This window comes from Mya arenaria, chromosome 12 (assembly GCF_026914265.1).
Source record: "Mya arenaria isolate MELC-2E11 chromosome 12, ASM2691426v1".
Lineage (NCBI taxonomy): Eukaryota > Metazoa > Mollusca > Bivalvia > Myida > Myidae > Mya > Mya arenaria.
In genome coordinates this window covers 69,277,490-69,305,476 of record NC_069133.1, presented here as the reverse complement: position 1 = coordinate 69,305,476, position 27,987 = coordinate 69,277,490, and the positions used below count along the sequence as shown (strand labels likewise).

The 27,987-nt window shown below is 35.0% G+C and overlaps 1 protein-coding gene across 1 annotated transcript; it reads right to left on the bottom strand.

The window, feature by feature from the left end:
• Positions 1 to 9: 9 nt before the first annotated feature.
• LOC128211255 (exportin-7-like) lies at positions 10 to 27,987 on the bottom strand. Its single transcript, XM_052915831.1, has 27 exons — positions 27,939 to 27,987; positions 24,710 to 24,856; positions 23,856 to 23,949; positions 23,418 to 23,488; positions 23,015 to 23,188; positions 22,552 to 22,701; positions 21,222 to 21,348; positions 20,538 to 20,611; positions 19,679 to 19,951; positions 19,027 to 19,199; positions 13,718 to 13,775; positions 13,252 to 13,387; positions 12,308 to 12,413; positions 11,705 to 11,840; positions 11,103 to 11,176; positions 10,379 to 10,523; positions 9,565 to 9,721; positions 9,215 to 9,279; positions 8,013 to 8,209; positions 7,387 to 7,469; positions 6,779 to 6,833; positions 6,458 to 6,617; positions 5,991 to 6,129; positions 5,333 to 5,493; positions 4,724 to 4,822; positions 3,674 to 3,801; positions 10 to 2,319 (listed from the first exon to the last, which is right to left on the bottom strand). The coding sequence occupies exons 1-27, from the start codon at positions 27,951 to 27,953 to the stop codon at positions 2,208 to 2,210; spliced, it is 3,309 nt and encodes a 1,102-aa protein (XP_052771791.1). The 5' UTR covers positions 27,954 to 27,987; the 3' UTR covers positions 10 to 2,207.

The following is a 27,987-nucleotide window of genomic DNA, read 5'->3' as shown; positions in this document are numbered from 1 at the left end:
ACACTTGACAATTTTTTAACTTTATTTTCAATATTTTATACATAACATTACAAATATTCTACCCATTTCTAAGTAGACAAATTTATATAATACACCAAAAGCCATATGTATAATTAGAACTCAAATTAACTGGCATCCTCTCAACTTTAGTATTCAAACATTTTATTAGCTCTCACACATCATATGCTCTTTTGTTAGACACTTGAAGCTTTTTTCGAGCAGACACATTGTGTCAAATTCATAAATGTTTGATGCAAAAAACAGATGATCATTATAAGCTTTCAGCTTCCGATCAAATACCTAAATTTTTGTATTAAAATATACATTGTCAATTGAACTTTTTAAGAAATAAACCTTGTTTAAAACAAACTTGTACCATTGAAAAATGACTCCATATATTGTTTACAACCTGATGTACTATGCACTGTTCAAATTGTAATGTTAAATTGTAATAACTGTGAAAAAAACAGTTCATGCATATGGTTTCATGATGAGTCACAAATACCAACCCTGTATCTACATCTGAGGCTCAGCGCTTAACATATGTCCCGGTAACTCCATATAAAAATAGGCGCAATATCGGTCAAGCATTGAGCCCTCAAAATGTGAAGTACCTGTAGCTGCAAATTAGGGGATTCAAGGAATAAATATCACAGTGTAATACAGTTAGTACCGTACAGATGGAAATCTTATTTCCACATGATGTCAGAAGCACATATACAATGTAGCACTTTGATGATAAAACTCATTTCTAACGTTTAACAAACAAACTGGTTTATAACAACCAGCTTTATCTGAATAACAGGAGAAAAACAATTATAAGCCATAAATCTTTACTAAAGTTAATTTTGCTTGTCAATAAAAAGTACCGGTACATGCTCAAAATGCCAAAAACATTATCATGCAAAAACTTGTAAATAAAATAAATCCTTTTAATTTATCAAAATAACCTTATCCGAAAACAAAACTACCAACAAAATTTAGTTTCATTTCATTCATTAAAATGATCCAAAAACGAAGAAAAGAGCGCCACTGAGAACTCCAACACACATTTTTGTATATACATTTATGCCACTGACTGGGCATGGACAACATGTGTACCAAGTCTCATTTGTATACCTACGAGTGGTTTTTGAGTTATCGCCAAGGTTGAGGTTTTAGCACAACAATGACTCCAGCTATGACCATGCCTCGAAAAACAGATGACCTAAAAATGACCGAATTTTGTTATGATTAAAATCTCATTATGTGAGCTTTGTTCATCAGAAATCATAGCCCTTAAATCCCTCTCTACCTATTGTGTAGAAAATCACCGCACCAATTATGAATTTTAAGCACCAGCCCATATATCATTGCAACAAAATGTCATTTAATATCAAGTGTTCTCAATAAGAAGTGGCCTCTGGCCAACATTTCCCTCCTAATAGATGAATTTCAACCAGTTAAGATTTATGAAATTTGTCCCTCTCTCTGGATAATAAGCACGACAAATTGGATTTTATTTCTGTAGCTATTTTTCAAATTCAAGCAACTTTTATTGAGAAGACTGAGTATGTTTCCTAGATAAACAATACTTTGTAAAAATGAATTGTCACACCAAGTCATTATAAATACATGATATAGTGACATGATAAATTGCTGAGACATACATGTAACAAGGGTGATAAAATGAACATAATATTTAAGATTCAATCTTAAACATGGTTTCGAGAACAACATGTGGGAATGAACAGATAAGAATGAACGATTTCACATAGACAATGAAAGCACTTTGTCATTGGTATTGCCAGGGTTCTAACATCACAACACTGGACATCAGGTGTTTGATTGTGTCCACAAGCTATCCTCTTGATGCCCAAACATATTATCCAATTTTTAACAAGCACTCCACAAGCAGCCAGCTTGATTGGAGCTCTTCTATCATTGGCAGCAATTTCCTTAACTAACCATTCTGATTGGTCGGTTTACAAAAGGTGGGTTAACATTCGGCAAAAGTCCTGCTGATTGGCCAGCCATAATAATGGGCAAAGCTTTAATTTCTTTAACAGCCTTGTAAATTGTCTTCGGGTTGGGCTACATCTTTAACAACAGCCTTGCTGAATTGTCAGCTGCTGATAGGGCACTCTAGCTACTGGTGATTCGCAGCTCAAGCTACACAAGTTCAACAACAGGCCTGCTTAATGCGCGCTTCTAGTCAGTGGGTGGGGCTACAAGTTCATCATGTCCAATGAGTTTGTCGATGTGGAAGGACTGCCTGAGCCGGTGGCCTTTAATGAGTCGTTGACATCTCGCCTGAACAGCGAAAGATTCTGGGTGAATCTGAAATGAGAATAGCAGAAATTAGGAAGATGGCATGGAAGTCAAGTGTTGGTGAATTATTCCAACCAAAACATGCAATACAGCTGCAGAGTGACAGGTTCTTAAGAACACTGGAAATGAGTATAAGCTTGCTTGCAGCTGTTTGAAAAAAAAAAAAAAAAATCAAGGCAAAGATTCTGATTAAGTTTCATGGACCAGAGTTGGAGTGGATTTATTGCCAGTTTGTTTCCAAGATATATCTAAAATTTCACCGAATGGCCTAGTTTTTGACCCAATGTGACCCACTTTAAGGACTACAAAGATTACACCAAGGGGAACATTCCGGCCACAATTTTAAACAAAGTCTGACTCGTCCATAGCAATACTTAGTTCCAGACATGATTTCCAAACCTTTGACCTAGTGACTTACTTTATGACTCAGTTTCGAACTGATCCATAAAGTATGAACATAATCTCACCAATCATGACCAAAATATGGTTCCAGACAAAAATATCTAAGATTTGTCCTTGTGACAAAATCTTTGGTTACATGTGATCAAGTTTTGAATTGTTCAAGAGTTCATCAAGGTGAAAATATTCTGATTAAGTTAGATGAAATTAGAATTGTGGACCAAATATAATGCCTCTAGTGTGTTTTGGACCCTTTGTGACCCACTTAACATGCCATCAAGACTTTATCATTCTGATCAAGTTTGAACATAATCTAACAAATCCTACCAAGAAATGCTTCCCTATGATATGATTCCATACCAAAAAGATTGATTTGACCTAGTGACCTATTTTTTGATAACATAAATGTGTCTGAGAGTTCATAGAGTGAAACATTCTGGTGATTTTTCATGAATATTGGACCAAATATGACGTCTGAAGTGTGTTCCAAAGAGTATCCTTAGATTTGATCTAGTAACCTAGTTTTTGACCCCATGTAACCTTTAACAAGGAGTCAAGAACTCGTCAAGTGGATCAATCTGATTAAGCCTGAACATTATCCTACCAAGAAATGTTAAAGGAAGGTGTGTCAGACGGACAGATGGACAATGCCAAAACAATATCCACCTCCCAAAACATTCGCTTTGGCGGGGGATGAAAATACTACTGTTTGCACTATATAATAATGAATGCATAATTGTTGACAAATAAAGTTCTTTTTTCATCTCCACGAAACACAAAAAAATAAATTTTGCGAAAAGCATAGAAATTCATTGTTTCAAGGCGGAATATTCTTGTCACCGGTTTAGGATAACTTGCAATTCTGAGGATTAGGCTTTTATTTAACTATTGTTATACAACAATGAACAATTCATACCACAAAAAAATTATAACGACAACATGGTACAGTAGTACAGATCTATACCTGTCCCTGTTTTTGGTGAGAAGGGAGCGCTCAATCCCTTCCATGAGGCTCTCAAAGCACTGAGCCATTGTCTGCTGCTTGTCCTGGGGCTGACTCGATATTATACTTGCACGCAACTTGTTGAAGTACTGAAACAACAGACAAGATATTATAGTTATATTTAAGCTGTTGATGAAGTATACAATACTTAGGTTTCAATAAACAAGAGAATTTCAGAGAACTGAGTATGATGTTTTCATAATTACTGATCAACAAATCTTTGTAAAGAAAGATGCCAACTGAGTGCTGCTTTGGCATAAACATTTGCTAGTCTGCACCCAGCTTTTATTTTAGAAGACATACATTAAAAATAACTGTTATCTTTGACTTTGACCAATTGATCCCAAAAGCTTAAACCTATCTGTAAAGTTGTAAGATCCTAAGTTTAGCAGAATTTTAGAGTTAATGTGCAGACAATTTGTTTAACAACATTTGCTGTGATCTTGTACTTTGAAGTAATGACAATAAAAATGAGAAGGGTCATTTACTGGTCAAGTTCAACTTAGTGAAGTTGTTTTACAGTTTAATCATCATTTGTCAAGGGCAACATACCACTGAAGTTTCATGGTCCTATGTCAAACCATTCTCAAGATATTGTGCAGACAGACTATCGGACAGACAAATCTACTTCTCCAAATGAGAACATAATAAATCATCATTCAGTCATACTGACGGAACTTCCACATTGGTGTGTATTGCAACTCAACTACCAGGTAGCTTATTACATTGTATATTAACGGAACTGTGTCAAGTTGGTTTTGAAATAATGTGTCAACCTCCATACAATTTCAAAACCAACAAGCAAACAATGGTATTAATTGCTTATCGGTGGTTATAGCAGAGTGTTCAGCTCATCGGCCTATAGATCTGAGTATCAGGAGTTCGATACCTATTTAGAGTTTTTGTCCAAGGTTACCGTAATACATGTTATCATCAAAGAAGGCAAAACGGCTCATAAGCCCGGAGAGCTCATGGTACTTGATAATCGTTGTGATGTAACATAACTCTTACCTCCTCGTTTAGCAGGATAAGGCCAAGAAGGGGCCTGGACATGGACCACTGGTTCCGGCAATCCTCGAACATGATGATGTTCAACACTGTCTGTAGCATCTGCATGTTAAACACAAGTGTCAGATGTTCACATCAATGTTAAGTAATAGAATATAGACTTATAACCAGGTTTTAAAAAGGTTCAGGGTGCTACAGAAGGGTAACAGGGTCCTAAGGGAGAAAAGGGCACCTTTCATTGGGCTATGAAGAATTTTAACAATATGAATTTAACAGAAAATGTTTAGGAAGTGTTTTATTAAAGTAATATAAGGTATCAACTGCCAAATATGTTAAATTTGAATGTCTGATTATCATAAACATTTAATTTTTAGAAGGCAGGAGATGGCATATACTGCTCTATGTGATGTTAGAATTTGGCTACAAAAAACCTTTCCATAAATCTTTCGATGAAACCCTAGAATTCAGTCAAGTATCTGACATGTATTTGAATGTAACACAAAAGACAAACATATTTTCTAAACTGTTTATAATCTATCAGATCTTGTTGTTTAATCTAGTTAGACAAACTTATATTTTGGCCAGAAGTGTGCAAGCCAGTTAACCTCCTACCTGTTGCAGTATTTCTGGATGAAGCTCCAGGATTCTGAGAAATGCTTCGCTGTCCTGTGGTGCACTAGGATGGTTTTTCTTCTTCTTGCTTGTCAGTCTTCTGAACAGGTAAGTGATGATATTGTCCAGGGTTGCGCAACACCCGGTGCATACCATGGTGTCTGAAACAGACCATGATGATAGCATAGATGGAAGGGTCAGTTCAGAAATGGTGATTTGTTTTTTCCAAAGGCCTTCATTTATTTGGATTACCGCACATGAAAACCTTTCTCTAAACAGTTAATACCAATATAATATATATTCCAATGGACCATATTGAAAATTGTTATCCACTGACTGCAAATAAAGTTTTTAAAACTTAAGTACAAACTAACATGTATTTTATCTCTGTTTTTTTTTCACCATTCCTGATCAATACTGCCATGTATCGATAAAAGTGTATGACAATTAGATCAGCATTCTTATCTGCTTAATATTTCATTCTTAACAGCAATGGCCAACATGAGCACCAAACGCTGATACCATGGAGAATCCAAATTTCTCTCTTGACTAATGGACATAACCAATATTTTGTTGGTGATGACTTTTGTCACTAGTAAGTTTAAGGTTTTTGCACACAAAAATCAAAAATGTACACCAATCATTCAAGTCCACTCACCTAGTGCAGTGAGCCCCTCTGAGATTGTCGAAAGTATGTAGAGGAACACTTGGGGCTCCAGGTTGGAGATGAATGTCATGTGATCCTGCGCCAGGCACTCCAGGAGGCCGTAGTAGTTCTGGCTTAGCTTAGGGTAATCCTGAAGTACAAGTGGCCATTTATAAGTGTTCTAGGATACAATAGTCTAACAGTTATGTTTTTTTTGCAACAAATTTGGATTATTTAAAAAAAAAAAAAAAAAAAAAAATTCATAGTTGTCAAAGATACATATGACTTGCGCAAACAACTTGGACTCATGAAAAACCTGAAAGCTTTCAATCATGAAAGAGAAAACTGTACTCAAGAATGAGCAGATCTGCAATCTACTGAAAACAATGCCTGATTTCTAAAACAATCTTGAGTCTTTGCATCTTGTCAGATTGTCAGAAGTGATGTATTAATTTACCAAATGAAGAATATGAACTTACCAAAAGGTCACTCTGGGAGATGGACAGAAGAAGCTTAACGAACATGGAGAGAGCGTTGTCAAGGGCATCATCACCATAGAGACGGAATACACCAAAGTTCACATAGTTACCACATAACGCCATTCGCAGCATGGAGAAACTTATTGATATACCTTTCAATGTGAATTCTAGTTAAGGAATACAATTAGTTGCCCAGAAATCTGCCCACACATGTGATACAGATAAATCATTTTGACATGTTCATAATCAAAATGTGAATGTTTTATTAATACCTTTTTTCAAATTAACTTTATTTTACAGCAAGGAATTGGTAAAGGATATTTCATTGGATAAGTCTGATCTTTAGGGATATCGCCTATCGTTAATATTCTAGAACCTGAAACAAAATTAAGAAGTAGATTTAATATTTATTTACGATACACATACTGAAGTTCTTCCAATAAATGTGACACATATTTGTGTGCATAACACAAAGCAGAAAAACAAGCAGAATCTATCTATCGTCTGTATTATTACTGCCCAGGTAATAGGCATTCATATACATGTGCATATTGTTACTGGTAAGATATGTACCAAGTTACATGCGAATATCTCCGACAGTTTTTAAAATATGGCCAAGGTTTATGTTTTTGCATGCTGACAATGACATTAATAATTTAGGCTTTGATGATACCTCTTCGCAAATCTGACAAGCTAATGATTGTCATGTCCATGTTTTTTAACATCTGACATCTCAATAATAACAAGGACCTAGCAAAAGCATTTTTTTTTTACTAAGAGTAAAATGTATTTCAGCGAAATACATGTACAACACTTAATCAATTGTAATGCTTAATGCTATTGCATAAAGACATATCCGGACAATTAACACTATTTTCTTATATAAATTATGGGTACAAGCAATACTTGGAACTCAAAAGTGCACTTACCATAGCTAACCATGAGCTTACTAACTTCCCTGAATAATAATATACCATTAGGAGATGAAACATCAAACTGTAATCTTTGAGATCTGAAATTGAGATAGAGCAACTTCAACAGGAGTATTCAAACAATTAGAATTGGTCAGGACAACCTCATTCAGTTCAGGAGCAAATCCAGAGAATCAATAGGGACTCTGGTATACCAGTTCAATATTTATTCAGTGAGAGAATTCAAATTAAAAGTTTCACTTGCAAACACATACACACTTTGCCTAAACTGACCTAACAAACGTTTTATTTTCGAAATAGAGGGTATAACTATTCAGATATATTATTTTGGAAGTGATCAAATAAAATGTGCATTGATGAAACATGTACTGGTGATGATTCTTATGAGCAGATTTTACTTTAACCATATATTACCTTGTTTTAACACTTTCAATAGTTGGACTGTTGGACAATATTTAAAAAAAAAATGACACTTCAACATAAAAGCTCACTTTCATTTCACACTTTTATTCCTTGCATAAGATTATCAAGCTGCGTACATGTATCAGATGGGGTTTAAGATAATTTTATCACTAATAAAACCCTTCAATTTACAATTGCAAAAGATTTTATATTACATGTACCTGTTTTGAGCAAGTTCGGCCATCAGTTTAAGCACTGGGGTTGTGACACTGGGTTCACTGTACCAGATTTCGATTGCACGGTGTAGGACGGGGGTGTAGTTGGGGTACAGCCAATCAAACAGCATCATGTAGCTCGTCTTTGTGTTAAAGGCAAAGGCTACACCCCTCAAATCCCGCGCCAGACCAACTAGAGATCGCTACAGGACAAAATGTATAGATATTTGATTTACTAAGGCAAAAGATGTTTGTAAGGGATGTATGATATTCCATCTATTTGGGTCAAGGGCTCAGGGTATGTCTGTATTAGAAAAATGTTTTACTTTTACTGTAATTGGGAATTACAATTTTGTCTAGAATGAATGCTTTAATAAAAAGGCAGAAATTGAACAACCGCAGGCCTTCCAGCAGCCACTTACAAAAAAGTAGGAAAAAAGTAGGAGGTTTTCAGACAAAAAAGAAGGAAATAGTAGGAATATATTTTACAAAAAAGTAGGAAAAGAAGGAATATTTTTGGCTAAATATGTATTTATTAATAGCTATTAACTTACCTAGAGGAGATGTTTTTAATGCAAAATCATACCATTTTATATGCCACATTGAATATTTTAGTGAATGATGCTTGGTCAGTTTCTGTTGCTGAACTGTGTAGTCATCATCCCTCAGCCTTTATTATGAAAGATGATGCACGTCAAAATGGAACATGTTGCCACACCTTTCAACAACAGAAACCAGCCAGTTTGACATCTTTTGATCATTTTCTGCAAATAAAACTAGCACAATGATCAAACTTTAATATTTTTGCGGACTTTATTTTCAAAAAAGTAGGAATAGTAGGAGTTTTTTTAGAAAAAAGTAGGAAGCTGTTAAAAAAGTAGGAACGCTGGAAGGCCTGCAACTGTGATGATTTATTTTTCTTTAGGAAAACATCAACACTTCCATGTAAAAAATTTCTTGGGGTTGAATTGTTTTTAGAATTCTTTTAACAAACAAAAAACAACAACAAATCTTCAAACCGGAAACTGGGACTTTACTTTTTACATTTAGGAAAAATGTCAAGAGATCTCCTTACATCTTCCTGAAATTTTACTTATTAAATTTCAGAAAATATCCAAATATATACTGATAAAATCATTACTTAAAGAATAAATTGTTCTTATTAACATCAATGTATCTTTAGAATATCTCAAACACTCTAAACCAACCTTTGCTTCTTCTACTTTGATAGGAGTGTCTGCATTGGCTAACATGTTGTTCACTTTGTCAAACACTGAAACAGACAAAAAGCAACAGTGAATGATGTTTCTATTTTTAAGGGCAGCATAACTCTTCCCTTACTTTGATATACAGAGTAAATTTGAATTTAAAACATATTTACATGTATGCTATGAGTAGGACATAAATTTTAAATATATACGAAAGACCAAGTGCAAAAACCTAGTCTCTCTGACACTAGGTATATCACCATTTCGGCGATCACCATTGGTGCCCAAATCACAAAAATAGCATCATTTTACAATCAATATATGAACAAAGTTCTTTTTTTATTACATACCTTCTAGAGGCATCATAAACTGCTCAAATCTCTCCTCATCTTCCCCGAGGTCGACCATAAGAAGCCGACCTAGTGCTGTGTAGAATAATGTCCGACATCGCATGTCAGCCATGGGACTGTTTCCTGCGTTTATCCCAAGGAACGGGAAATGATCACTCTGAAAACATAGGTTTAACAGATCAAAGTTGTCGCTTATCTATACTAATTCCATGTTGAACAATGCCAGATATCAACTGTCAGCTATAGGACTGGTAAAATACAAAATTCTGCCAAAACATGTTATGATAGCAAATTTCCATGGGCTTTTTATACATGCTCTTTACTGTATTAGAGATGGTCTTTCTTTTTAAAGAAATTGATTAAATAATTCCAAGGGCCTTAACTCTGATTTTGTTAAGTGCATAGGGAAACAAAACACTAGGTGCACAACTCTATCACCCCATTAACATTCCCCTAATGTTTCGTGACTATAGGTAATAACATAGTTTTAGAGTTCTGAGCGACATAAGTTTGCATTACAATTCGGAATCACAGAGGGACGGAGGGAAACACGCACAGACCATTAAGGGCAAATCTATATGCCCCCCCCCCCCCCATTTTTGTGTGGACATTAAAATTGACACTTTCTTACAGGAGTAAACAAAGGCAATTGAAAGCACCATATGCATATATGTGTATTTAGTATCGATGTTTTTTTTACAAAAATCTCAAATAGTATGATCTGTACAGCCATAAGCATTACCAGGGGTTACAGTTTACATGTGAGCTTTTAACTCATAGTACATATGATATGTAAACATTACAAGCCCCTTACAGTATGATTGTTGAGCATGAACTGAACGGCCTCTAGCTTCACCAGTTTCCTTACACTGCTGTACCCCACAGACAAGTCGCTGAGCAGCTGCAGCGTCTTGGAGATTATCTGTTCGCTTCGACCCCAAAACTTCAGGTTTGTTATACTGCAAAACAATGAAGAATATTAAAATTTCTAGTTTATATTTCACAGAACTAAAAACTATTACATGATAACATTTATATAAAGAATTGGGAAATAATTCCATTTTTCATTGCTTGTGATGAAATTTTAAACATATTAGTACCAGTTTTTCATTTAAGATTTTTCTTACATACATGTTGTTATGTCCCACCTGATGGCCACATCAAAACAGACATCTTATTAAAAGAGATCCTTAAACTCGATGTGTGCTACTTTCCTAACAGTACAGCAATCACTGCCACCATGCAAATCACATGACAATAGATACTTAAGATACCATTTTGGTAAAGATTGCAAATATCTTTGATTTAAAAAAAAATCCATTTTAACCTTCAATTCACCTTGAATAATTGGAAATTGATAAAAAAATATCCAGAAAAGAGAGATTTTTTTTTTACAAACGTTTATAGAGCTAAAATCCAGCTATACTCACTCATGGTGGCAGAGATCTATTCTGCTTGTCAGGGGCATTCACTGTGTAGGAGATTAAGAGATCCTTTGTAACAATTATTTGAAGGTCATATTTATTATGAGAACTTACATTTTACCAATGAACACACTAAGGACCATAGATTCATCACTTAGACCAAGGACTTCTGACAATCTTCTGTACACCTAAAAATACAATGTACACATGCATAAAAAGCTACAATACAAAAATAAAATAGTTCAAGTGTTCATACGCATTGCTTACATTCAGTTTTAGCATTATATGTGCAAAAAACTAATACTTTGACAACAAATGATTTTAAAGTGATAGTCTATTAGAGCTATTGTGTTGTTAAGAAATAGATTATTGAGTAAAACAAATTTGATCCTTTGTCTTAGTTAACATACTTAAAACCATAGTTAAAGAACTGGCCCCAATTTCACAACATATCTTTACCATTAATAATCATAAGCATCTCATTCTATTTAGTCAACTTAATTAAACTTGTATAACAAAGTAAAAACTAGTTAATTGAGATACTGAAGATGAAGATTTCCTTTAAAAGTCAGTCAGAATTCTTCAAAATAGGAATATAATACCAAAACAAAAACAGTATGCCTAGCCTGAACATGTATTATGCTTCGCTTGACCATGTTATAAGGGACTTAAGATTATTTAAGAAATTTGGGCCACATCGAACAGAACATGCATACCTTTGATGATTTCTGTACTTGATCCCCCACATATATCTTTCTGAACTGTTCAAAGAAGCTGAGGATGGCTAGGTCTAGCTTTTCACAACCATTCTGTGATAACCTCGAATCTGTCAGGTTCATTAGCTGCAAAACCCTGCAGAGTTCAACATCCAACATTTAATGAGCTAGCAGAAATAAACGAAAAAAAAGATCTCTGTCAAAAGCAGCTATGATACATGGTAGAAATCATGAAATTGCCTAGAATAAACACCCTCTTTCCAAGAAAGTGATAATTTTCCATATAATCATGCAGACTGAAAATGATAATTGTCAATCCTGAAATATTAGTTGGGGACTAAATAAAATGGGTAAAGTAGCATAATTCATAGACCCCTTTTGAAATTGTTTCTAAAGTCATTTAAATTTGTTTAAAGGTAATTCAAACTGCTTTTAAACAAATGCCCAAGCACACACCCCCAATCTTCACAACTGTACAATAGTCTGAAGTTAAAATCACTTAATCCTGATTTCAGGATTACTCCTCAACTTAGGACACCTGCCTTAAGTTAATACATTTTAGAGAAAGTATAGTTTACAAAAGAATGGGTCAAACAGTCTTGCCTGCAGACCAGTTCACCATCCATAGCGTCATGTTCATCGGTGCTAGCAAAAGCCACCCGACCACCTATCACAGATCCAATAATGTACACAAGCCATGTCAGGCGACCTGCAAAATAGTAAGATGAAGGTATCAACACAGCAAATAAGAAACTCTGAACATATTGTCCATGCCCCAATAAAAACTCTTTAAGAGGTAATATTATGAAAATTATTGGAAAACAAAAATAGTGAGCTTAGCTTAATCCTATTATAAGGGACTTACGAAGTTTAGAGAAACTGATTCACAGTCACTCTCAGAACATAATCTCTAATGTACAAGCTGTGAAGTGAATGCAGTTCAATCAGTTTAGTTCTGACTTCATACTAATGTATTTTAGCTTGATAGTTAAGAAAGCTGGATTTGAGTTACTCTGGGGCCTGTTTTCTGGGTAGAAACTATTACAGTAGTCTATTTTGAGAAGCCAAGATAATTTTTTGCTGGAGCCCAACCCACAAACCTCCCTGGTGAGAGGCAAACACCCTTACAAATACGAATGTACCCCAAGATCAAGAACACAACATAAAACACATCAATATAAAATGACACAAAATCTCTTGTTTTACTTCAGTAGCTTAAACTAACAGCCAAACATGAAACTTCCCTTTCTTCATGATTAAAGGGACGTTACTGTATATTTTTTTGAATTTGCAAGATCATTTCTTGTTTTCCTTGGAATACAGTTTTGAGACAACATTAACCTAAAACACAGGTGCTGCTGAGCGAATGCCAACATTAGTCTTTTTTTTTGTTGTTAATGTTTTTTTCCTGTGCATGATGACGACACCAATGCTATAACAATACCTGAACTGTTCCACCCGAAAAGTAGACAAATTAAGGCAAGATCTAACAATGGTATGTATAATCTACCTTTAATCTAAACAGTCAGATATATAAGTGATCTAACCTTGCTGTATGGTTAACTCTGGACTATTTCCTCCGCCTGCATTCACCAATTCCTGATAACGCTGTGCTGATTCATCAAACAACCGAACCAGTAATGCACAAGTCTTGTCATATTCACATCTGCCTATTGTTGACAACTGAAATTAAGATACAGAATACTTCTGATTTTAGGCATTTGCAAATATGAACATTGATGTTCTATCCAAATTGAAGAAATAAAATGGCATTTTCCGTTCATTTGTTGAATGAATTCTTATCAGTTTGAATTAAGTCTTATCAATTAATTCACATATTAAACATCAAACATTTATCTAAACTAAACAGGTAATCTGTAAGAAAAATATTGTTTCTGAATTTTTAATCATAGAGTGAATTCTAGTATTTTTTTATGTGTAAAATTGCGATCATTGTACAAGAACAAAGAATCTGAGTATACAAGAAGAAACAGCATTTATCTGCATATTCACCTGTTCTAGCTGTTGTGATATAAGACCATGGTCCTCTAATGGATCTTCTAAACCATCCCTGTAAAGAGAGGAACAAAACTGAACTAAAATTTCAATATTTCATGTAATTTCATTACGTCTATGACTTATGTTTTATGCAGCCTTCCATATTCGATGTTATTCAAATGTATATGTCATGTATGTAAAGAAATGATGAATAATAAAATTTAGTATTAAGTTAACTGTATATATTTGTCATGTTTTTACTTCACCTTAAACATACCCATAAATCGTATTTCGGTTGAGAACGGGAGAATACTCTTATTGGCTAAATAAAGGAAATTCTTTTGTCAATAAACTCATTATTTCTAGATATTATTTTATAATTTTTGGCTACAATGTGTAAAATCATCAAATATATATGACTATTAAAAAATAAATACAATAGCAGGCGTCTTTCGGTAACTTTCTATCATTTTTACTCCAGTTTAAGCATATCCATAAATCGTATTTCGGTTGACAACGGGAGGTAACTCTATTTGAATAAAAAAAAGGAAATTCTTTTGTCAATAGTCATTATTTCTAAAAAAAAAATTATTATTTTTTGGCTACAATGCGTACTATAATCATTATACATACAAGATTATGTAAAAATAAATGCATTAAGGCGTCTTTCGGTAACATTCATGCGTATTTGGTAATTTTATCCGTCTTTCGGTAGTTCTGGCTTCCATAACTTTAATGTTGATATTTATTTTTTTGATGTTTACAACACATTAAAGTTATGTCGTAACCCCCATAGTAAAGTCAACCAGAATCAATTGAGTGTGATGATGCAATGTAATCACATGACCATGATGACGTCGATGGATTCTATTTATAGCATCGGATTCACATTGTTCATTTAATTGAAACCAATTGCAGTAAGGTTGAAAATACCTTTTGATAAGTAAATACAATAAATTTATTCCAAATTTGTTATTAGTTATTTACTTATTATTTGAAATAGAAAAAAATAACAGCAAAATAAACACTACATGTGTGAGGTCAAATGTAGGTCACATGGGTATTTTCTGAAAATCTTGTTATCACGTGATTAAATTTGAACACAACTATGACCTAGTTAAGGAATGCTTATAATCGGATTTATTAAAATGATAAATTTAACTATCTATAAAGCGTTTTTTTGGTTTTGAAAATGTGTTTTTAAACTACATTTTACTTCATTTACCTGAGGATATAGTTAGTTTGTCTTTACAATGCATACAAGTGAAAAAACAGCGTGACATAAAAATGTCACGAATTCTGGTATGGTTTGGATACGGCGTTCTCTTCAGCTAACACGTCCAAAAGGGTAATATATAACAGGTTCGCTGAAGTTCTTTAGCTAGTCTTTCAGTAAATAATCGTATTTCGGTAAGTCCAGTATCCCCACTCTTTTCCGCTAGAACACCAATTGTATTGGAATGGTGTAATAGTTCGTCTCATAAATCAACCTTTTTAACACTCAATTGATGCGTTCGAGACGTAACACGATGAAAAATACTCACACATGTTTGTTTTGACAGTCCTCCATTTGTTTCCAAAAATAGCCGAAGTCTCGAAGCGCCTCGATTTATGACGCTGATGTCATATATGTAAATAGAATAACAACACTGGGAATCCCCCATTTGCGCGCACCTACTAAATCTAAGCCTTTACAGTGAAAGTTCAGTTACGCTTCATTTTGACGGCAAACGCGCCTGCCAATTTCGGAATAAAAATAAGGATACACCTTTGTTAAAAAAAACACAACAAATATGTTTCCTGTTTATTACAAGACCTATGTTTTGATATTATTTCAATAAAATTAACCTTTTAGGCACAACTGCTTGGTAACTTCGTCCTGGAAAGACGTACCGTAAATGACTGGGTATTAGACGCCCTTTTTTTCCTCAGATTTCGATGCAAAAAAATGCCTGCGTATAATAACCCGTAACAATTTTTCAAAGTTTTTTTCTGAGGTCGATTTTTAAGCTGAGAGTTTGTTTACATTTATGTAGAAAGGGAAGTTACTCGCGTCATATTGATCGATTATATACGGGTTAAAACGGCAAGTTAAAGATCGGTATACGGTATATCGTAACACGTTTATAATTTTAACAAAAATATTTTTGGATTAAATGTTTTTCGATTAAAGTTATTCAATTTAATTTTGAATAATAAATTGAATTGAACAATAATTAAACTTGCATATAAGAAAGCAAAGTTGGGCACTGTCAAAATATTTTTTGTCAGTTGTACGATAAGGTGTGAAAAACTCGACTGCCTGTAACCTGTTAACATACCAATACTACAAACTGTTGCGATAATGGTCTTGTTTATTCGCACTTTGTCACGTTCTTTATTCTTTTCTGTAGGTGTTGACATTTTGAGAACAAACTCGTACAATGTAAGGTCTTTGCAAAACTTAACTTATCATTCTTGACGTATTTTGTTTACGATATACTGTCAGAAAGAATCTTAAAAAATTGTCATAAAAGGTACTTTTTAGTGCCATCCAACAACAAATTGTCACACTAGGTACTTTTTAGTGCCATCATGGGGAAAGTGCGTAAATCGTACACAGCACGAGAAAAGCTATCTGTTATCAGCTATGCTGAAGAGCACGGCAATCGTGCAGCGGGTCGCCAGTACACGATGAATGAGGTCAACGTACGCAAGTGGCGAAAACAGAAGCACGAATTAATGGCGGTTACTACACGGACAAGACGACCAAAGACATGACGGAAGATGAAATGGAGCGTTTCTTCGAGAGTGACGACGATGACGAGGAATTTGAGGAAAGCGATTTAAGGATTAGTGAATGACAATTTGTGTGTTTCTTTGTGCAATATGTGCTGATTGAATGTGTTTATTTTAAATAATCTGTTATGTTTTATATCACATGAAACGAATAAAAATGAAACCAATTTTGCTTTGTGTTATCATTGTATGGTTTTAAAGATAACCATCGCCATTTTCACGAAAAAAAATAATTTTTGTCACTGTCAACAAACATGGTGGCCGAAAATGCCAGACAATTTGACATTTTTTCTATGCGTCTTTTAACCCAAAACATAAATTAAAAGTTTTTTTCCCCGATTTAGCACATATTTTTTTCCCTGCGTCTAATACCCCCTATCGTCTTATAACCAGTCATTTACGGTAACCAAAATTGACATGAAATGTTACGTCATTAATTTCTGCTTGAAATTTATTAATTTTTTATTAAAAACGACCAAATAATTATTTCTAGACACCTTTGTATTGTAGAATGGACCATCTCAGATTAGTTTCTTGCTCCTGTTTGATGTTTTTTGAATACATGCGTTTTTTGTTGCTGGGTGAAAAAGGCCTACATGAAAAAGTGCCTGGCAATTGTCCACAAAAATCGAACTTGTTCTTCATTTTAAATATTTAATCAAATTCAAGGAAATAAGTGAAAAACTCGAGACTGTCTCCCACATAAATGATCTTTTTAACCATTAATATAAATAACATTTAATAAAACAAATGATAGGAGTAAATTCGGTTTGTTTGGGATGTAACAGGAATGTGCTGGACAGTGAATTCTTGCTCATATGCATCCCGAATTTTAATCAGAGTGATTTCATTGGATGTATAATTAAATGCAAGGGGAGCCGTTTCATTGAGATTGAAGACTCCTTTCGATGTGTTTGGTTTTTGTACCAGTGAAATGTCTTACATACATGTAGGTATAAACAAGAGCTGTCACAGTATGTGACGAATGCCCCCGAATGTGACATTGACCTACGAACAAGGTCAGTACATGAAAAGTTGATCTTGCCTTTACGTGTCAAATACATATGGCAAGTTATTTTAAATTGCCTCTGAACATAAAAAATACCACCCATACTTGACAACCTACACTGTTATGTCCTTATATTCAGAATTCCCTTGTGAATAAACACTTAGTGTATCTTTCACCTTAGAGGTAGGGACATGGGTCTTGCACACGACATGTCGTCTTCATAATTATGTGGAACACATGTAGCAAGTGATTTTAAAATCTGTCCATACAAGGGAAAGTAACAGCCCTGACACGACTACCTAAACTCTATGTCCTTATATGCAGCACTCCATTGTGAATAAACACTAAGTGTGACCTTGACCTTTGAGGTAGGGACACGGGTCTTGCACGCGACACGTCGTCTTGGTATGTTGAACACATATGGCAAGTTATTTTAAAATCTGTCCATACAAGGGAAAGTTACAGCCCGGACACAACAACCTATACTCTATGTCCTTATATGCAGCACTCCATTGTGAATAAGCACTATGTGTGACCTTGACACGGGTCTTGCACGCGACACGTCGTCTTGGTATGTGGAACACATGTGGCAAGTTGTTTTAAAATCTGTCCATACAAGGGAAAGTTACAGCCCGGACACGACAACCTATACTCTATGTCCTTATATGCAGCACTCCATTGTAAATAAACACTAAGTGTGACCATGACCTTTGAGGTAGGGACACGGGTCTTGCACGCAACACGTCGTCTTGGTATGTGGAACACATGTGGCAAGTTATTTTAAAATCTGTCCATACAAGAGAAAGTTACAGCCCTGACACGACAACCTATACTCTATGTCCTTATATGCAGCACTCCATTGTGAATAAACACTAAGTGTGACCTTGACCTTTGAGGTAGGGACATGGGTCTTGCAAGCGACACGTCGTCTTGGTATGTGGAACACATGTGGCAAGTTATTTTAAAATCTGTCAATCAAAGAGAAAGTTACAGCCCGGACACGACAACCTATACTCTATGTCCTTATATGCAGCACTGCATTGTAAATAAACACTAAGTGTGACCTTGACCTTTGAGGTAGGGACACGGGTCTTGCACGCGACACGTATCTTGGTATGTGGAACACATGTGGCAAGTTATTTTAAAATCTGTCCATACAAGAGAAAGTTACAGCCAGGACACGACAACCTATACTCTATGTCCTTATATGCAGCACTCCATTGTGAATAAACACTAAGTGTGACCTTGACCTTTTAGGTAGGGACACGAGTCTTGCACGCCACACGTCGTCTTGGTATGTGGAACACATGTGGCAAGTTATTTTAAAATCTGTCCATACAAGGGAAAGTTATAGAGCCGGACGGACGGAAGGTGCGATTTTAATATGCCCACCTTCGGTGGCATAAAAAGTACATTGGATTTTTGATAAAATAGCCCACAGTTTACTGGACTCACTGGGGCCGGGCCAAAAATTAGCAATTTCATGAATAGCCATTTCTTCTAATATTCAGAAGAAGTCAATACATATGCACAATACCTGACTACTACATGTACAGACTCCAGTCTGGATGTGATGTATGCGTTGGTGACCTCTGGTGTGTAAGTCTCCAACATGTGTGGTTCTGACGCCTTAACGTATGGCACTGACGCCACCATCCGCTGCCAAAGGCTGAGCAGGTAATGAACACTGTTGGGCGCAAACTGCCACATCTAAAACATGAAAAGTATATGCCAGAGTTCAACATCAGCACAAGTCTGCAAGCCCAAACCAAGAACAGACTTAGTTTTTGATTTTTGTTACAACAGCATATCTTTTTCAACCAACCGATTTCATACATGGAGAATTACGTTAATTATAATAATATACATGTATATGCATAGGCAAGTTTGGACACAATATCATTTATTTCAAGTTCGTTTTATTATTCTGTTCCTTCAATACATTAATAAGAATATGTCTAAAGTGCTAGTTATCCCATGCTTGTTTATTTCCTATTTTGGGAAGATGACTCATACATGACAAATTGGGAGTTTTACGTATGTAGATATTAGATATTGGGAAATTGTCAGAAATCACAGCAAACAAAGTAAAGGTAAAAAGTGACAAATATTGTGATCAATTAATCATTATTACTTAATACTATTTATAGCTGAGTAACAGCTTTGAAAAAGCCCTGAAACAGACATACCTGTAGACTAGTCACTGTAAATTCTGCGATGAGTTTTATAACTTGAGGATATTCATCCACTTTTACTAGCTCCCCAAGCTGGTAGTTGGACTTCAATCGCGCCAGCAAGCGACAGAACTCATGGTAGTTGCTGGGGTCTGACAGGCCCTGAACTTGCGGGTTCTCCAGGATGTCTTTGACACCTGTCACTATGTGGTTAAGGAACTTGGCACGCTCTGCGTTGTTGAATAATGATCTTCTAACTGATGCTATTTGAACTAGACAGGATAAAGCCTGCAAATTCAAGTGTACAGTCAATGTTTATATCCCAGTTAGGTGCATGTCATTATATTTATTTTTCAGCTATTTTTTTTAAATCTTAATATGGGGAAGAGGCCTTGGGACTCTTGAGAAGAGAAAAATTTGCAAGGTAATTGCACAGCATGCCATTAAAAAAAGGAATAAGTGATGTAGTTAAACACATACTCATCACAGAGGTTACTTCCCTTTGTAGTAAAAATTATCGCACTGCATGCTAGGACATTTTAAGCTCATCACATGACCGCTAATTAACAAAAACTTGCACAATGTTTCAAGGGTATTTTGACACTTTTTTAAACTCGGGAATTGGAAGTCATGTATGCATGAATTGAAAACCCCATTTACAAAGGCTTATATTTTTTTATCTGAACACAAATCATACAGTTTTATTTGTTTTGATCATAAAGTCAAATGAGGTCAGCACAATAATGCATAATTAATATGTTCCTTTTGTGCATCTTACTATGTTCTCAGCCTATAACATACTGGTAGCCAAAAAATGCCCTGTGGACAAATACAGCTTTGTTTTTTTGTTAAGTGTAAGTTTTCTGATTCTTACCATTGGTGACAAAGAGGACGGCAAGCCGGAGTAAAGGTTGAAGAAAAGCTCAAGGGTGGAAAAATCCAGGAATGCTGAAATACATGTATACCGCAAGATTACTTTTCTTGTACATTGAAATCCTTGTATTCCATATGTTATAATTGGCCTTTAATAGAAGAGGTTTGGCCCTTCAGAGGTCATTGTGACAAATGTCAGAGACTTAGAGATACACTGGCACAGGGCTTTTGTTTGGAAGTATATTTCTTTCTAGTAATGGGCTAGAACTTCCAAAATTGATGCCTTGGAAGTACAAAATGTTGCTAAACTTTTTAAAAAAAACTTCAAAGTTGCAGGCTTGGAATTTCAAAATATCAAAACCTGGTGTCAATGTTACTTTGACAATTTGGCATATCGATATAATTGAATTCTCACTGCTTTCAAGTAACGAATCAACATTCTATATATCACCAGAAATATTGGCACGTTTTGCTTCCCAAAACAAACACTGAAACATCTGCATGAACAAAGCTTGATTTAAATTGAATTGGGGACCAGGCATAAAATAAAAGACCATTGTTCGTTTCAATGAGATATTTTATCTCGTGAACACCAAATATTAACAGTTTCGTGAGCAAAGCTCTCCCTATGACATGAAATGCACTGTTTTTCCAGGCCACTTTCCTTGTGGCAGAAACCACTGACCTGTTCGCCAGCTCGTAGGTATTTGCACAGTACAGAGATCATCTGATGATTCATCCGTTGATGTGCCAATGAAGTCAAACGTCAAGCAGTTGTGAGCCAGACGGAGGGAATGTAACAACAGGCCATGCTGAAATGGATGCAATATGGGATATTGTGTTCGGTTAAATAAGTGAATGTGCAAGCAAGGAATACAAAAAACTGGAGCAGTCAATACAAAAATTGTAACAATGTGTCTGACGGCACAGCATTTCATGTGATGCCTTCCATTAATTATTTTGATATGTCATCATAATCCGAGAATTTTTAAAATGATTAAGTTTATTGCACAACCAAAGATTTATGCATATATATAAGATTAATATATTTGTGACTGAATATAGCCATACATGTGATAACGTCCCGGACGTCCGGGATTGTCCCGGAAATCGTATCTCTGTCACGGAGTCACGGAGGGTGCATGTTTTTCTCGGAGAGTCATAAAAAAAACGAAAAAAAAATCAATCTCGGAATCGATTATCTTAATTTTACCAATGTAAGTCACCTATTTTGCCTGACCGGGACACTGGTCGTAAAACACAGGACATGTTGACACTAATTCGTTAATAGGTACGTGTGTCGTCGAGGTCATCATCAATCACCCGATAATTGATCTATTGGCCTATTGTTGTGCTTAACGAGTCGAGGAGAGTTCTTGTATACAAATTCATTGTTTTCATATGGATTTGTTTGGTCTTATGAATGATAGCTTTTAATTGATAAATTTTTCACACATTTTACCGACAAACGAGCATGAAGGTAAGTTCAAAGAAAGTGACAAAATGAGTAAAAACACAAAATTAAAACACGGAAAACATCCCATATTCCATTCAAATTTCAAAGTCGATACGTCGTTATACTTTAAACAACTTACGCGTCCATAAGAAATTATCGTTGTGTATTTTTACGCCGAAATAAAACTGACGATATGGGTTTTACAGGTGGTTATATAGAGTGCTTTAATCACGTGACCATGGTAAGTCACGTAAGTCACGTGATCGCTTTATTTTAAAATCTGTCCATACAAGAGAAAGTTACAGCCAGGACACGACAACCTATACTCTATGTCCTTATATGCAGCACTCTATTGTGAATAAACACTAAGTGTGACCTTGACCTTTGAGGTAGGGACACGAGTCTTGCACGCCACACGTCGTCTTGGTATGTGGAACACATGTGGCAAGTTATTTTAAAATCTGTCCATACAAGGGAAAGTTACAGAGCCGGACGGACGGTGCGATTTTAATATGCCCACCTTCGGGGGCATAAAAAGATAACCATGAAAGCTATGTACCTGATTCTCATCTGTGAAGTCAAGGGTTTTGATATTGCCAGCTGCTGTTCGGAGAAGTGAGCAAGCTAGCTGGAAAATCTCAAACAACTGTGTGTCCCGGAAAGATGAAGCTATCTTACGGTGTTTTGTCAGAGAACGGCTTATCTCTGCCTGCAAGAAATAAAACTGGAGAGTGAATTCTTTCAAAATTCAACAAGTAAACAAAAATCTTAAACAAAAGAGTCTTAGACTTTTTTTCAAAAATGTCTTAAATGCATAAAATAAACTTGGTGAGTGATAACAATGACTTTCCATTTATTGTATTTACATGGCAAATGCGCTTAGAAAGATTGATCACAACCACAATACCTCGCTGTTTATCTTACACACTAGCTGCGATAGCAGTTGTATGCAGTTAACATTCTGTCTCTGTCAATATTAAGTAATTAAAGTAATATTTGGAGGGAAAGACGCATCTGCTTACCTCGCTGACTCTGTTCATCTCACATACCAGCTGTGAGAGCAGCTGTACCCCGATCATGATGTGCTGTGTGGAGCCACTCTGTATGAACTTGCCCACATCTGTGACCACGTTGCGGAACACATACTCATCCTTCAACACATCATACCAGCCAAGCTTGGTTATGCGGGAGAATAACTGGAAGTTCAGGAAATACTATCAAAACGTATACCAACAAGAACTATATGAATAACTATGAAATTGTATCACTTCTTAAGAATTAAATTATTAAGAGGCATAAAAATATTCTATAAACAGATTAACAATCAATATAACATTAATAATACAAAATGAATAAAGTTTTAAAGCTCCTCCATTTAATTTGACTAAAAAGTAAAAAATGTTCTGACCTTGTGAAGTCACATACCTGCACTAATGCTTGCAAAACATAATGCACCAACTTTGGCCTGGTTCCCAGGTAGTTTAGTATGTAGTTTCCTGAAACGATGAAATGCCCATGTTTGTCCAACTACATGAACGACTGCCATGAAAACAATGTTTAATATGAAAGTGAAAACTTAAAAAGTTTAAAACTGATTCACTGGCGCAATCATCAAAATAACAGACTTATTCACCTTATTAGTTTGAAACATTATATCACTAACAGGTGCTACATGTTGTCAACTTGATGCTGGTTAGATTTTAGAAAATGAAAAACTTGCCCAATTCTTTAACAATGATGATCATATCAAGGCAAAATCTAAACAAAAGTCATTCATAGTTTCACCCCACTATATAAATATGGTAATTTGACATCCTACGTTTAAACAGATCAGTTTAAGAGTTATTTATTTAACCAGCGTACTGATATCAATTCTCTGTTCAAGGGGCAGTGTAATGGTGATTCTGCTGACCAACTTTGTAAGAGTTGTGGCTGCCAACAACTGCGCATATGGGGACTGAAAAATACCTTACAACATTTAACAACAATTGCCTTGTAGCTTTAAATAATACTGTTTGCATTTAACTTTGCATTTCAAGGTTTTAAAACGTTGAATGATTGCAGCTTTTCCTCTGCCAAAAAAACACCAAGTGAATTTTGAATCTAGTGCAACATGGTCAGTCAATAAACATATCAAAGCAACTACTACTGTCAGGGATTTGGCAAAGTTTTGAACATATCATAAAGATAACATTAGATAACATAACAAAGTATCCACACATAAGGTTTGCATTTGTTTCAATTAAATTGGCCAATTATATTGAAGCTTTAAATAACACTCGCAAGAACTGCTTACAAACTCTTTAAAGAATTAAAAGACTGTCCGAACAGTCGTTAAAGCTAGTACAAATTGATTTTCTCTTCAATTCAAAATGATATACCCGGAAGGAACAAATGATTTGTTTCACTTATTCACAAGGTAATGCTAAGTTCATTTGCAAACAGTATTATCAATGTCAATAATACATGAATCATTTTCAAAGATAACAATTATTTTCAATGTACAATTATGATTTGCTGAACCATTAATCAAGAAATACATATTTTTTTAATTAAATAGCTATTAGTTATTGTTGCTGGTTTTAATATAATTTATTATCATGCATCTTTATACATTGTACAATAGTGTTGTTTTCAAAAGATTCTTTTACAATTTTGTTTTCAAAATTGTTCTTTCAAAAACTAATAAACAATTTAAAACAAGAAACAAAACTCACATTTCCACGCTCAAGAAGGAGCTGACATTTGTTGAGGCAGTCTGGAGTATTGGCAAAGGCAACCAGGGCTTTCTCAGCATCTGACCGGAGACTTGTGTCTGCTGTCTCATACAGCTGCTTACACAGATTTTCAAGCTGAAGCAACTCCTGAGGTACAAGGTAGAACAACAGAATATTAATTATTTCATAGGTCTATAGAGAATGATGTGCACTAGTTTTCTGAACAAGTCCTAGGTCAAAGGATTTCTGAAAAATACGTACATAAAGTGAAAGTAAGTTATATTGTAATTCCTGTACTCAATCAAGCTTGTAATTTGGATTATTTTCTAGCATAAAAAGCTACTAGTTTTTCAGAGTTCCTGCTGACAATTGTCTTTGGTTCCAATTGCTTCAAATCATATATGTGATAACTTTTCAATTCTGGCAACATCAATTTTCATTTTCCATAGGATTGACTTCTTAAATTACATTAGCGACACTGATTTGCCAAAACAAAGTATTTAGTGCTACAGCTAGCCTGTTCATCTTCAAGTCTTGATCTCCTGTATGGAATATATTTTTTGTCTAGAAACATTTGCATTATTATTTTTTACTCTGAATCAAAAAGTGTACTGCTAATAAATGTTATTCAATCAAATGTAAAAAATTGAGCTGTGACTGGAATTTAAATGACCTATATTTTTTTTACTGTTGACAAATAGTATAGATATATTTAAATGCAAGCTTAGGCTTTTGTTTAAATGCTAAACACCCAGGAGCTTCAATTGGGCCCCACCAGGGAACTGTGAATCAGCCAAATTTCAGCTATTTCAACCCCATGGACCTCCAGCATAAATTGGTTACAACTAATACACAGAAGCAACCATATTTCCGCTATTGAACTAGTGACAATTTTTACCACTGTATATATACCTCAATGTGTATCCCTTTAACAGTAAGGTATTAAAATTTGGTATAAAATCTTAAGATACACACAATCTTTGTTTTATATCAAGATACTACACATATCAATCTTAATACTCATGATATGTGAACTGTTATTATTGCCACTAGTGATGAAAGGTAGTCTGAATATTACAGCAATATCAGTTTATTTTAATACAAGTGTGTCATTCTTGCCAAATGTATATATATCAATAACTGATATTTTAATGAATTCAATTACTGTTCAGCATTGTTTTATAAATGCGTTATCCATTTCTTATTAACAGTTTCACTGAAATTTAAGTCCTATCACCAATTTCAGACCAGCAATTCTCTTATTGAAATCTAACATAGAATTTACCCTGTAATTCAAGGGTTTTTCAATAAAATGGATGCAGGCGGCCCATATTTGACTATGCATCTGATTGTAATCTTACCCATGTTCCCTCATCCTTTATGCTAGGAGCCAAATGTTACATACTGCACAAGTGTGGAGGAGTTCAAGACTTCCCCTGTTTTTTCAAGGACCTTTTTAGACGTTAAGGGATACAATGAAACCGTTATTGATTATAAATAAATTCCTTAATATGTTTTGACCTAAGCTGATGGCCATAGATGATAATGTTTGGTAAAAGTAATTGTCTTTAACAATTCCGTTGCTCTTTCTTTAAAAAACAACAATAGAAATTACACATCTTATAGGAGTTACTGTAGTATGTGTGCGTGTAATAACTGGCTTTCAGATAAGGCCCCCCAAAAAATTGGTTTGGTTAGAGTTACATCCTGTTGAAAAACTGGAAGGGTATGTATTGTCATCATTGGTGAATAGTGTGAAAGTCATCTTCTTTTTCTCATACAGCTTTTAAGTTTGTAACCTACGTATTAAGCATGCACTAATATAAAAAAAATTAATAAACCATAAAATGGTTGGCATCTACTTCGTAGTAAGGGTCGGGTTACCCAAACCAATAGTTTTTATCGGCCCGAGCTCATCATTTGGTTAGAGCACCATACTAGTCTTCCAGCTGTCCTGTGTTCATGCCCCGCACCGGGAGCACTTTTTTCCTTGTTTAACTTAGTGTCAGAAGTAACAGGCAGGATAGTCCAAATAATTGTACGTTGACAGATTTTTTTAGATTTTTGATATGGCAAATCCTTCACGTACAAATTGTTTAGTATCAAAAGTGGGTAGTTGTTCCGATCAGGATTCCGGGTTAAAGCATATAGCGTCTATAAAATATCATAAAAACAAGAAATATTACCAGATAATGTTATTTTACATTAGTTCCGTACACAAAAAATAAATATCCAACTTATAATTATGAGTTTGACGGCTTTTCCTCATTTCATTCTGTCAAAACATAATGATATATACATGAAGGGCACCTGCAAGGCTTCAGGGCACAGTTTTAAATCGCTCGGAACATTTCGGCCATGGCCGAGTTGTTACGATTGTGCAACGAGATCTATCTCGAAGCTTTGTCGGAGGAGGCCAAGTTATTACGATTGTATCGAGTTGTTCCCCTTCGCATAATTGTTTTCTGTGTCAGTCAACTTTTGTTTTATTGGAAAGATAAACAACTTGTTTTAATGCATTAAATGCTTGTTTAGTGCAAAATAACATTTCACTTACATGGTAAAATATGAATATAACTCTTTATGATCAATTTCAACCATAAAATACTTCACTTAAAACAATTTCAATATTTTTAAAACACTCCCGTTTTTTGCACATTCCTGTTTAGACGTTAGGGATTGGAAGAATCCCGTATAACACGTCTATTATTTTAGACTACAGGCAGGAGTGCCTGGATCGGCTCAAAAACAAGTTAAAGGGGGAGGAGTGTTCAACGTGGGTAAGAACCAGGTTAAAGTACTGTGCTAGTGTTCTAGCAGTCATGAGTTTAAGGCCCACGAAGGGCACAATTATCCTCCCAGCCCAGGTTTACGTTCTCATTTTTTTTTTTTAAGAATTGATTACTGACATTATTCAAATCAGACATTAAAACGACAAGTTTTGTTAGCCAGGTATGTTATTTAAACACATCATGTGTCAGGTGTACGGCTTTACATAAAGAAATGCTGAAGCTTTATTGACTCATTAGATTTGCAACTTCCAAAAAGCAAAACAACAGAATTGGCAAAATATTGGAGCTGAAATGATACCACTTCTTCATGATGTATGAGCCTGGATGTATGTGCATGCACTTTTATCTATACAAAAAATGTGTATCTGGTTTTAAAGATTGTTGTCATTTATGACGGGACATTAAAACATGCATAATTCAGTTCAAAAGGCAATCACCTGTTCCTCCGCCATTTTTGTTTCCCTCACAAATTTTGGATCAACTGCG

What these genes read in the sequence shown, in the direction of transcription:
- LOC128211255 (XM_052915831.1), bottom strand. An exon ending in ACCTACGAGCTGGCGAACAG is followed by an intron (nt 20,612 to 21,221) that starts GTCAGTGGTTTC and finishes CATGTATTTCAG; the next exon opens with CATTCCTGGATTTTTCCACC. An exon ending in GATGGTGAACTGGTCTGCAG is followed by an intron (nt 11,841 to 12,307) that starts GCAAGACTGTTT and finishes TGAACTCTGCAG; the next exon opens with GGTTTTGCAGCTAATGAACC.